At 46.6% G+C, this 12948-nt stretch overlaps 1 protein-coding gene across 2 annotated transcripts; it reads right to left on the reverse strand.

The window, feature by feature from the left end:
- Positions 1-469: 469 nt before the first annotated feature.
- Positions 470-7396, reverse strand: NANOG (Nanog homeobox). 2 transcript variants are annotated; one of them, XM_039472020.2, is made up of 4 exons: positions 7252-7396; positions 3454-3716; positions 1190-1276; positions 470-838 (listed from the first exon to the last, which is right to left on the reverse strand). In XM_039472020.2, the coding sequence occupies exons 1-4, from the start codon at positions 7394-7396 to the stop codon at positions 470-472; spliced, it is 864 nt and encodes a 287-aa protein (XP_039327954.1). The 2 variants fall into 2 exon arrangements, with proteins under 2 accessions (XP_039327954.1, XP_039327953.1); XM_039472019.2 differs by having other exon boundaries at positions 470-886.
- Between the last annotated feature and the right edge of the window lie 5552 nt (positions 7397-12948).

Below are 12948 nucleotides of genomic sequence, written 5' to 3' on the forward strand. Positions count from 1 at the left end.
CTGCCTCGACCTCCCAAATTGTTGGGATTACAGGTGTGAGCCCCTGTGCCCGGCCATACCTGTTTTAAAAAAATAAGTAAAGCCTCCCCGTCCCCAAAAATAGGAACATACCTTCACCACACCAGTTTATACTTTATTTCTTATTCTTGAATTTAGATTCTAAACCCTAAAGATACCCAGACTAGTATTAGATCTACTTATCTATAGCCAGAGACAGCTGCTATCACGGTGTCCTTAGTAGCCAAGGTTATTAAAATATCTTTTCTCCAGGAAGATCCAACAGGAAAAAACAAAGAAACCTCTCTGATTAGGCTCCAACCATACCCTACCCTCCATTCAGATTGACTGGATAGACATAATGTAAACAGAACACGTGGCTTCCAAACAAGAAAAGTCCTATGAGGAAGGGGAGAGGAAGGATTCAGCCAGTGCCCAGAGTGAAACTGAGTAATGTCAGTTTCATCCATCCTCACACATCTTCAGGTTGCATGTTCGTGGAGTAGTTTAGGAATACATCCATGGTTTGTGGAGTACTCAAATACCTAGCGGTCTGCTGTATTACACTGTGGTTTTCCCCAGCAGTTTCCAAGGCAGCCTCCAAGTCACTGGCAGGAGAATTTGGCTGGAACTGCATGCAGGACTGCAGAGGGTCCTCTCCACAGTTATAGAAGGGACTGCTCCAGGCCTGAGTGTTCCAGGACTGGGTGCACCAGGTCTGAGTGTTCCAGGAGTGGTTGCTCCAGGACTGGATGTTCCGGGTCTGGTTGCTCCAGGTTGAATTGCTCCAAGTCTGGTTGTTCCAGACCGGAAAGTTCCCATTTGTGTTCACCAGGCATCCCTGGTGGTAGGAAGAGTAGAGGCTGGGGTAGGTGGGTGCTGAGGCCTTCTGAAAGAGAAGGAAGGATTAACAGAAAGGGTAGAAGACAAACACAGCTGTCTGTGACTGGAGCTGTGTGTTTCAGGGATGGACAAGATTGAAAGATCACTGAAAGGCCGGGCGCGGTGGCTCACGCCTGTTAATCCAAGCACTTTGGAGGTCAAGGCGGGTGGATCACCTGAGGTCGGGAGTTCAAGACCAGCCTGACCAACATGGTGAAAACCCGTCTTTAACAAAAAAAAAAAAAAAAAAAGAAAAAGAAAGAAGAGAAAGATCACTGAAAGGAAAGAACAGAATCAAGTTTCCTGTTACCTGATTCGCATCACTGGTATTCCTTGGCCAGCTGTTTTTCTGCCACCTCTTAGATTTCATTCTCTGGTTCTGGAACCAGGTCTTCACCTGCAGGGAAAAAAAATGACAGAAATTGTAAAATATTAGTAACCCAGAAGTACTTTGAATAAAAGGATACTGCTACCTTTTATTCCTGCCAACGCCATGTCTCAGGCCTATAATCTTAACACTTTGGAAGGCCAAGGTGAGCAGATTGCTTGAGCCCAAGAGTTCAGGCCAGCCTGGCCAACATAAGAAAACCCGTCTCTACCAAAATACAAAAAATTAGCTGGATGTAATGCTGCATGTCTGCGGTCCCAGCTTCTCAGGAGGTTGAGGTGGGAGATCATTTGCACCCAGGAAGTAAATGTTGCAGTGAGCAGACATTGCACCACTGCACTCTAGCGTGGACGACAGAGCAAGACTGTTCTAAAAAAAAAAAAAGAACATTTGGATAGAAAATAAAGGCTAGTAAAAAAAAATAAAAAAATAAAAAAATAAATAAAGGCTAGCTAGCTAGGGCCAGGCGTGGTGGTTCATGGTTGTAATCCTAGTGGTTTGGGAGGCCGAGGAGGATGGATCGCTTGATCTCCATCCTGGCCAGCGTGGTGATGCCGTTTCTACTAATAATACAAAAAAAAAAAAATTCGCCAGGTGTAGTGGTGGACGGCTGTAATCCCAGCTACTTGGGAGTCTGAGGCAGGAGAATCCCTTGAACCTGGAGGTGCAGGTTTCATTGATTTGTACTTAAACCAGCCAAAGTAGAACTGATGTCATTACAACTTCCCATTATGCCATATTATAACACCACTGCACTCCAACTTGGGCAATGGGGTGACACTTGTGAGAAGGAAATAAAGGAAATAAAGCCTGGAAGAGGATAAGGCAATTAATGAAAGAAAATGACCAGGCGCGGCGCGGTGGCTCACGCCTGTAATCCCAGCACTTTGGGTGGCCGAGGCGGGTGGATCACAAGGTCAGGAGTTCGAGACCAGCCTGGCCAAGATGTTGAAACCCCGTCTCTACTAAAAATATAAAAATTAGCTGGGCATGGTGGCACATGCCTGTAATCCCAGCTACTCAGGAGGCTGAGAAAAGAGAATCGCTTGAACCTGGAAGGCGGAGGTTGCAGTGAGCTGAGATTGTGCCATTGCACTCCAGCCTGGGTGACAGAGTGAGACTCTGTCTCAGAAAAAAAAAAAAAAAAGAAAATGACCAGTAAGTAATGAACAGTGGTTGGCCTTATTAACAAGCAAATACGCACAGATAAAAACAAAACAAGCTGGAGGTTGCTGGCAGAAAGAAAAAAAAATTATTTTAATGAGAACCAGTGTGAGTACAGATTCTCCTAACCTCAAAAGTGGAGTTTCATACTTCTTTTTGATTAAGAAAACATTGGGCCGGGCACGGTGGCTCACACCTGTAATCCCAGCACTTTGGGAGGCTGAGGCAGGTGGATTGCCTGAGGTCAGGAGTTCAAGACCACCCTGGCCAACATAGAGAATTCCCGTCTCCACTAAAACTACAAAAAATTAGCTAGGTGTGGTGTCGTGTGCCTGTAATCCCAGCTACTTGGGAGGCTGAGGCAGGAGAATCGCTTGAAGACAGGAAGCAGAGGTTGCAGTGAGCAGAGATTGTGCCATTCCACTCCAGCCTGGGCAACAAGAGCGAGGTTCCATCTCAAAAAAAAAAGAAAATGTTAGGCCGGGCGCCGTGGCTCAAGCCTGTAATCCCAGCACTTTGGGAGGCCGAGGCAGGTGGATCACGAGGTCAAGAGATCGAGACCATCCTGGTCAACATGGTGAAACCCCGTCTCTACTAAAAATACAAAACATTAGCTGGGCATGGTGGCACGTGCCTGTAATCCCAGCTACTCGGGAGGCTGAGGCAGAAGAATTGCCTGAACCCAGGAGGCGGAGGTTGCGGTGAGCCGAGATCGCGCCATTGCACTCCAGCCTGGGTAACAAGAGCGAAACTCTGTCTCAAAAAAAAAAAAGAAAATATTGATAGGATTTTCACAATATTGGTCGATGCAAGAAAAGATTGGTTACATTATGTCACATTCACATGATATTTAATGAAATAAGGAGGTGAAGAAAGTTACAAAAGCATTTCATCTTCATACTTAATTGCAAGAGCGGATGTGCTGACACACAGCACAGACATCTATGTGCATCCACAGAGATCTTAGCCATGCAAATTAAACTAAATTTTTGTTCATCTTATTGATGAACAAAACAAGCCACCTGTTTGTAGCTGAGGTTCAGGATGCTGGAAAGTTCTTGCATCTGCTGAAGGCTGAGGTATTTCTGTCTCTGAAATCTGTCATTGAGTACACACAGCTGGGTGGAAGAGAACACAGTTCTGGTCTTCTGTCTCCTGACCGGGACCTTGTCTTCCGCTGCTGTGGCGCTAATCTCTGCAGCAGTGGGTCGTTTGCCTTTGGGACTGGTGGAAGAATCTGGGCTGTCCTGAATAAGCAGATCCATGGAGGAAGGAAGAGGCGACACTGTTGGGAACAAATAAAAGGACGATTTTCTCTAAAACTTTTGTCAAATTATTAAAATATACTGCTGAGCCGGGCGCGGTGGCTTACGCCTGTAATCCCAGCACTTTGGGAGGCCGAGGCAGGTGGATCACGAGGTCAAGAGATCGAGACCATCCTGGTCCACATGGTGAAACCCCGTCTCTACTAAAAATTCAAAAAAATTAGCTGGGCGTGGTGGCACGTGCCTGTAATCCCAGCTACTCAGGAGGCTGAGGCAGGAGAATTGCCTGAACCCAGGAGGCGGAGGTTGCGGTGAGCCGAGATCGCACCGTTGCACTCCAGCCTGGGTAACAAGAGCGAAACTACGTCTCAAAAAAAAAAAAAAATTTAAAAAGAGAGTCCTATGCTTTCAAAGAGAGAGTCCTATTCAAAGTACTTTGATAATCCCCACAACCCAAACCCACGTTCTAAGTAGTAAGCAGCACCTTCTTTTTTTTTTTTTTTTTGAGACGGAGTTTCGCTCTTGTTACCCAGGCTGGAGTGCAATGGCGCGATCTCCGCTCACCGCAACCTCCGCCTCCTGGGTTCAGGCAATTCTCCTGCGTCAGCCTCCCGAGTAGCTGGGATTACAGGCACGTGCCACCATGCCCAGCTAATTTTTTGTATTTTGAGTAGAGGCGGGGTTTCACCATGTGGACCAGGATGGTCTCGATCTCTCGACCTCGTGATCCACCCGCCTCGGCCTCCCAAAGTGCTGGGATTACATGCTTGAGCCACCGCGCCCGGCTCTTTTTTTTTTTTTTTTTTTTGAGACAGAGTTTCGCTCTCGTTACCCAGGCTGGAGTGCAATGGCACGATCTCAGCTCACCGCAACCTCCGCCTCCTGGGTTCAGGCAATTCTCCTGCCTCAGCCTCCTGAGTAGCTGGGACTACAGGCCCAGCTAATTTTTTGTATTTTTAGTAGAGATGGGGTTTCACCATGTTGACCAGGATGGTCTCGATCTCTTGACCTCGCGATCCACCCGCCTCGGCCTCCCAAAGTGCTGGGATTACGGGCGTGAGCCACTGCGCCCTGCTGCATGATTGTTTAAATGACATGACTGGTGTGGTGGCTCTCGCCTGCAATCCCAGAACTTTGGGAGGTCAAGGCAGGCAGATCACTTGAGATCAGGAGTTCAATAGCAGCCTGGCCAACATGGCAAAACCTTATCTCTACTAAAAATTACAAAAATTAGCGAGAAGTGTGACACAAGCCTGTAATCCCAGCTTCTGGGCAGGTTGATGCAAGAGAATCTCTTGAACCCGGGAGGCAGTGATTGCAGTGAGCCGAGATTGCACCACTACACTCCAGCCTGGGCGACAGAGTGAGATTGTGTCTCAAAAATTAAAAATAGGGGCTGGCGCAGTGGCTCACGCCTGTAATCCCAGCACTTTGGGAGACCGAGGCGGGTGGATCACGAGCTCAAAAGATCAAGACCATCCTGGTCAATGTGGTGAAACCCCGTCTCTACTAAAAATACAAAAAATTAGCTGGGCATGGTGGCGTGTGCCTGTAATCCCAGCTACTCAGGAGGCTGAGGCAGGAGAATTGCCTGAACCCGGGAGGCGGAGGTTGCGGTGAGCAGAGATCGCGCCATTGCACTCCAGCCTGGGTAACGAGTGAAACTCCGTCTCAAAAAAAAAAAAGAGCCGGGCGCGGTGGCTCAAGCCTGTAATCCCAGCACTTTGGGAGGCCGAGGCGGGTGGATCACGAGGTCAAGAGATCGAGACCATCCCGGTCAACATAGTGAAACCCCGTCTCTACTAAAAATACAAAAAATTAGCTGGGCATGGTGGCACGTGCCTGTAATCCCAGCTACTCAGGAGGCTGAGGCAGGAGAATTGCCTGAACCCAGGAGGCGGAGGTTGCGATGAGCCGAGATCGTGCCGTTGCACTCCAGCCTGGGTAACAAGAGCAAAACTCTGTCTCAAAAAAAAAAAAGAAAGAAAGAAAGAAAATATGTCCACTTGCTCATTCCCAAACCCAGCCCTGTATTTTTAACACTGTAAATTATAAAGATGACCAGGTGCGGTGGCTCAAGCCCATAATCCCCACACCTTGGGAGGCTGAGTCAGGTGGATCACCTGAGGTCTGGCGTTTCAAGACCAACCTGGCCAAGATGGGGAAACCCTGTCTCTACTAAAAAACAGAAAAACTTAGCCAGGCATGGTGATGCATGCCTGTAATCCAGCTACTCGGGAGATTGAGGCAGGAGAATCGCATGAACCCAGGAGGCGGAGACTGCAGTAAGCCGAGATTGAGCCATTGCGCTCCAGCCTGGGCAACAAGAGCAAAACTCTCAAAAATAAAAAAAGAAAGAAAAAAGAGAGAGAGAAACAAGGTGACATTCAAATCTAAGGCGCAAATACAGCAATCGTGTTTATTTATTCCTCTCCCACAACCTACTCTTTACAACTGAATTCATAATGTAAATGCAGTTTTGAAGCTGTTTTTTTTTTTTTAGCGCAACACCCCCCGCCCACCAATTTTTAAGCTATTTTATAGCATCAGTGTTACCAAACGCATTCTTGGTGAAGTTGATTCACTTTTAAATTTATTAAAACCTCTGAAAATTTGATTTTCAAGAAAGTGGTAGCGGTTTTATGAGTATTCCTCACCCATTGCTGCTACCGTCAGAAGCATGAGTACGAGCACAGGTCTTGAAGTCAAATTGGACTTCTAGCTAAGTCCTATTTGAGTGTCAGTAGATTAAACTTTCTGGAATTAATCTTTACCAGAAAGTTGGGTCCACACTTCCCAGGGACTTAGGAGGAATAAACATGGGAAGTGCTCCCAAACCCAGAGCTGTCCAGTAACTTCCACAAACCCAGAGAATAGAGGAGAGCCAGCCATTACTGACACGGAAAGAATGTAATTACATAAATATATTAATTACATAAATCTCATCATGATTTCCCTTGCCGTTTTTGGCAAAACAAAAACATGATGCTCATCCCGGAGCTGTGATATCAGGTCTTCTGGTCAATTAGCAATAATATCTGCTATAACTGTGTGCCCAGTGCTATGTGAAGATGTGCACATCACCCTCATTTAACTATACGATACATTTTTGTTTCCACCGTGCCTAAGCCCATAGGTTCTCATAGTTACGGTACACTGCTCAGCTGCCTAATTCTGTCTTCAACTCAGTGCACACTCCTGAGACCTGGGACATAGTTCAAAGGGCAGGTGTCACCAAGTTACAATCGAAAGGGGGGTTTCCAGAGGACTGGTTGATAATATCATTTGCTTATTAGTGATGGGTATCATTGCTCAAGAGGGAAATGATCTCTTAATCCTCCCCTTCCCTTTTCCCTTAAGGAACTTGGCCTTTCAAGGATAAATTTGTTTCCACCAGGCGGGGTGGCTCACCCTGCAATCCTAGAACTTAGCACTTTGGGAGGCTGAGGTGCATGATCACCTGAGGTCAGGAGTTCGAGATCAGCCTGGCCAACATGGCAAAACCCCATCTCTATTGGGGGGAAAAAAAAAAAAAAGAGTAAGTTTGTTTCTTACCAGTCTCTGTGTGAGGCATCTCAGCAGAACACATTTGCAAGGATGGATAAGTTTCTTCAGGCTCACAGATCACAGGCGCAGGTGAAGATTCTCCACATTCGGATGCTTCGGAGCAAGGCAGGCTTTGTGAACAAACTGGATCCATGCTCACGTTATTATTGGGGAAGAGGAGGAAAAAATTTAAGACCTGGACTGGAAAAAAGGCTAAGGCAGCCTTAAGACTTTTTTCTGGAAGATTTTAGAGAAATGTGACCTCCAGAAGCAAAGTATCAGGAAGTTGGAATGAAGTGAGTCGCCTCCACAGGAACTGGAGGCAACCAGCTGAGTCCAGCAAAACGTTAACATCCTGGAGGCTCTAGATTTATAATGAAGACTCTATCACCTTAGACCCACCCCTCCTGGCGGGCACACCCCCCTCCGACCCACCCTTGTGAATTCTCAATTAATCCTGTCTGCCAGTCTCACCAAGGCCATTGTAATGCAAAAATAATGGCCTGTAACCCAGACTAGCGGGGGAGCTGGAAAACCGGGCAGAGGGGGCCCTGAAGGCAAACCCAGCAATAAACACTTCTAGGCTCACCACGTTTCAACCTTTTAAATGAGGAATGGTTCAACAGGAACGGGATAAAACTTTAATATTTAAAAAATAAAAAGGCCGGGCGCAGTTGCTCACGCCTGTAATCCCAACACTTTGGAAGGTCGAGGCAGGCGGATTACGAGGTCACAGGTCAAGACCATCCTGGTCAACACGGTGGGACCCCGTCTCTAGTAAATACACAGAAGTAGCCGGACTGGTGGGGTGGGGGGGGGCGCCTGTTGTCCCAGCTATTCGGTAGACTGAGGCAGGAGAATCGCTTGAACCCGGAAGGGAGAGGTCGCAGTGAGCCGAGATCGCGCCACTGCACTAGCCCAGCAACAGAGCAGGACTCCGAGTCAAAAAAAAAATCATATCTATATATACATACATATATATACAGATATATATATATATATATATAGACACACACATATATATGTACATACGAAAATTAGCCGGGCATGGTGAGGGGGCGCCTGTAGTCAAAGCTACTTGGGAGGTTGAGGCAGGAGAATCCCTTGAACCCGGGAGGCAGAGGCTGAGGTGAGCCTACACTGTGCCACTATACTCCAGCCTGGGCGACAGAGCAGGACTATGTCTCAAAAGAAAAAAAAAAAAAGGGTGAGTGCACCTTCAATTTCTAAGGTCATTGAAATTCTCATTGGGGAGATTTCTTGATTTGAGATAACTTGGTGTCTCAAAGTCTGTCTAGTTTGGGCAGAAATGTCAACTAGCTCCATTTTCTTGTTTGATTCACTGAGGTCACAGTAAAAAACAACACAGGCATCAGTAAATGTTCAAAATGGTCCTCGCTTTCAGCCCCCACCTTAGTTCCCTTCAGTTTGGTCTCCTGCGTCTCCCTCCTCCCAGGCAGTCGGCTTCTGGCTTTTCTCCTCTGGCTGCTTAGCTGCTTCTCGGGTCTGGTGATACCGTCACGTCTTTCAGAACTACTCCATGCTCATCCTGTGTCTGGGTTTTGCTTTGCTTTGCTTTCGCCGGATGAAAGGAGGTATGGTTTCTAAAGGAACAAAGTTTTTAGAGTGGGGTTCCAGCACGAACGTTTGTGGACAACGTCTGCAGTTTTCGATTTTCCTTCCTGTTCCCAAACCCAGCATTGAAGAAACCTAAAATTTCTTCCTCTCTTCCAATCCCCCACCCCGAAAAGTAAACTCTTAAGCAAATTCCGATTAGGTAATTTCTGAAGACACAACTCTGACCCTTTCTCCTCTGCACTCTGCCTCTGGGGTCTGCACCCTGCTTCAGACAGATAGTCTGTGTCTTGTTAGAAATAGGAAGCTTTGTTTAAAAAAAAGGGAAAAACTTTCCTTCCATTCATTCTTAATCAGCACAGTTTGGTAAGTGGGGATTGTCAAGGCCACCAAGAGTCACCAAGGCTGAGTTTGCCCGCAGCTCTGGAAAGGGCAGGTACCAGAAATTTTGTTCTTTGCAGAAGGGGGTTTTTGCATAAAAGCCTGACCTGAATTCCCCCACCCCCCACCTTCTGTCCCATTGTGTCTAGGGTAAGCGCCTCCGGAGCGAAAGACCAGAGGGAAGGGGGCTGGTGGCTGGAAGGCTGACTTACTACATTCTTCGCCAAGGAAAGCAATTTGAATAAAGTTGAGGTTTAGGAAGCTGTCTGATTTTGGATTTTTTGGAACAGGCTATCGTAAAAAGGTGTTAAAATGAGCTAATAGGCCAGGCACGGTGGCTCACTCCTGTAATCCCGACAATTCACGAGGCCCAAGGTGGGTGGATCAGGAGTTCAAGACCAGCGTGGCCAACATGCTGAAACTCTGTCTCGACTAAAAATTCAAAAATTAACTGGGTGTCGTGGCGCATGCCTGTAATCCCAGCTACTAGGGAGGCTGAGACAGGAGAATCACTTGAACCCGGGAGGCGGAAGTTGCAGTGAGCCCGCCCAGATTGGGCCACTGCACTCCGGCCTGAGCAGCAGAATGAGACCCTGTCTCAAAAAAAAAAAAAAAAAATGATGGCCGGGTCAGGTGGCTCACATCTGTAATCCCAGCACGTTGGGAGGCCAAGGTGGACAGATCACCTGAGGTCAGGAGTTTGAGACCAGCCTGACCAACATGGAAAAACCCTGTCGCTAAAAAAAAAAAAAAGTGCTAACAATTTAGTAGAGTAGGTCAAATAGTTGAAAAAGAAAATTATAATGTTAATTATAATGATAATGTTGTATAGTAAGTACTGAAAAAATGCACTGGATGCTAAGAGAGTAGAAATAATGGAGGTTGGGGTCGAGGAGGGATGGGCAGGGAGGACTGGACAGTCATCAGTGATCTAAGAAGGAAAAATGTGGAGTGAAGGGAATTCCAGAAAATGAACAGTTTGGGTAAAGGCATGAGAGAAAATGATGGGTTCCAAAATGTTTAACAGGACTTAAAGGCAGGGGTGTAACAGGAGGGAGTTAAGGGAGAGAACACAGCAACTGACACTCAGTGAGGATCTTCCCATCAGACATGTGAACCAGAACAGCTCCGTCTTAAACAGGAGCTGGGTAAAATGAGGATGAAACGTACTGGGCTGCATTCCCAGACAGCCAAGGCATGGGAAGTCACAGGATGAGATGGGAGGTCAGCACGAAATACAGGTCATAAAGGCCTTGCTGGCCAGGCGCGGTGGCTCACGCCTGTAATCCCAGCACTTTGGGAGGCCGAGGCGGGTGAATCACGAGGTCAAGAGATCGAGACCATCCTGGTCAACATGGTGAAACCCCGTCTCTACTAAAAATACAAAAAATGAGCTGGGCATGGTGGCACGTGCCTGTAATCCCAGCTACTCAGGAGGCTGAGGCAGGAGAATTGCCTGAACCCAGGAGGCGGAGGTTGCGGTGAGCCGAGATCGTGCCATTGCACTCCAACCTGGGTAACAAGAGCGAAACTCCGTCTCAAAGAAAAAAAAAAAAAAAAAAAGGCCTTGCTGATAAAACAGGGTACAGTAAAGGAGCTGACCAAAACCAAAATGGGAGATTGTTTAAATAATTCAAGTAATAGGATTTGGATAGGGCAATAGACAGCCTTGAAGATAATTAGAAAAGGGCAAGTTGGGGCTCACGCCTGTAGTCTCAGCAGTTTGGGAGGCCGAGGTGGGTGGATCACAAGGTCAGGAGTTGGAGACCAGGCTGGCAAACATGGTGAAATCCCATCCCTACTAACAATACAAAAATCAGCTCCTCGTGGTTGCAGGCGCCTGTAATTCCTGTTGCTGGGAGGCTGAGGCAGGAGAATTGCTTGAGCCCAGGAGGTGGAGGTTGCAGTGAGCCGAGATTGCCCCACTGCACTCCAGCCTTGGTGACAGAGCAAGACTCTCTCTAAAAAAAAAAAAAAGAAAAAGAAAAGCTCAGATCAGGTGCAGCTTGGGTTGACACATGCCAAATGTGAATATATCCTTTGTCCAATTGACACAGGTAATATATGGTCTATCTGTCTATCTGTCTGTCTGTCTGTCTGTCTATCTACCTACCTACCTACCTACCTACCTATCTGCCTACCTTTGTATCCGATTTATCTCCCTACTACCACTAGAATGTAAGCTCTGTGAGAGGAATTTTTTGTTGTTTGTTAAGATAGAGTTTCGCTCTTGTTGCCCAGGCTAGAGTGCAATGGTGCAATCTCTGCCTCCCGGGTTAAAGCAATTCTCCTGCCTCAGCCTCCCAAGTAGCTGGGATTACAGGCACACACCACCATGCCTGGCTAATTTTTTTGTGTTTTTAGTAGAGACAGGGTTCGCCATGTTGGTGAGGCGGGTCTCAAACTCCTGACCTCAGGTGATTCACCCACCTCGGCCTCTCGAAGTGTTGGGATTACAGGTGTGAGCCACCGAGCACAGCTTATTTTTATTTTTTGCCTGTTTTATTTATTGTCTTATCTGTAGCCCAAGAAGAGTATGTATGGTTCATTCACCAGCATCCTCAGCACCACCTGAGAGCTTGTTAGAGATGCTGATTGACAGGCTTCACCACTGAGTAGGAATCTTTGGTGGGAGGGACCGGGAATCTGTGTTTTAAATTTCTCCCTGTGATTTTTGTTTTTTTCCTGACAGTCCCCCATTGAAACCAGGTGATTTGAATGTTATTGTTTAAGAACTACTCTCCTAGACAGAACCAGGCAAAAAGTAGAAAATCATTATTTGTTGATGAAGGAGTGGGCTTAAATGAGAACTAGGGTTTTGTAAACAAATAGAGTTTAGGAGTCATTTCCTGACATTTAAATATTGAACTGCACATCAATGTGATATACAAAATAACTCTTAAAAACGACAATGCTCATTAGGCCGGGCGCGGTGGCTCAAGCCTGTAATCCCAGCACTTTGGGAGGCCGAGGTGGGTGGATCACGAGGTCGAGAGATCGAGACCATCCTGGTCAACATGGTGAAACCCCGTCTCTACTAAAAATACAAAAAATTAGCTGGGCATGGTGGCGTGTGCCTGTAATCCCAGCTACTCAGGAGGCTGAGGCAGGAGAATTGCTTGAACCCAGGAGGCGGAGGTTGCGGTGAGCCGATATCGCGCCATTGCACTCCAGCCTGGGTAACAAGAGTGAAACTCCACCTCAAAAACAACAACAACAAAAAAAAAACAAAAACAAATGGAATTATACAGGATATTCCTCACTTATTTTGCCTGTTATACCTATCAGAACACAAGCAGCCGGGTAGGGTGGCGTAAGCCTGTAATCCCAGCACTTTGGAAGGTTGAATCGGGTGAATCACGAGGTCAGGAGCTCGAGACCAGCCTGACCAACATGGTGAACCCCCCGTCTCTACTAAAGACAGAAAAATGAGCCAGGCATGATAGTGTGGGCCTGTAATCTCGGCTACTCAGGAGTCTGAGGCAGGAAAATTGGTTGAACCCCGGAGGTAGTTTGTGGTAAACTGAGATCAAGCCATTGCACTCCAGCCTGGGCAACAACAGTGAAACTCCTTCTCACATCGAATCAAAACAAAAGAAAACATACCAACAAAAACCCAACAATATTTTATTTTTAAATTTTATTTCTTTATTTTTTTTTTCCTATGGTGCTGGAAAAAAATTTCTGACTCATGGTTCAGCTTTTTTTTTTTTTTTTTTTTTTTTTTTTTTTTTTTTTTTTTTTTTTGAG

This window comes from Saimiri boliviensis, chromosome 7 (assembly GCF_048565385.1).
Source record: "Saimiri boliviensis isolate mSaiBol1 chromosome 7, mSaiBol1.pri, whole genome shotgun sequence".
Taxonomy (NCBI): Eukaryota; Metazoa; Chordata; class Mammalia; order Primates; family Cebidae; genus Saimiri; species Saimiri boliviensis.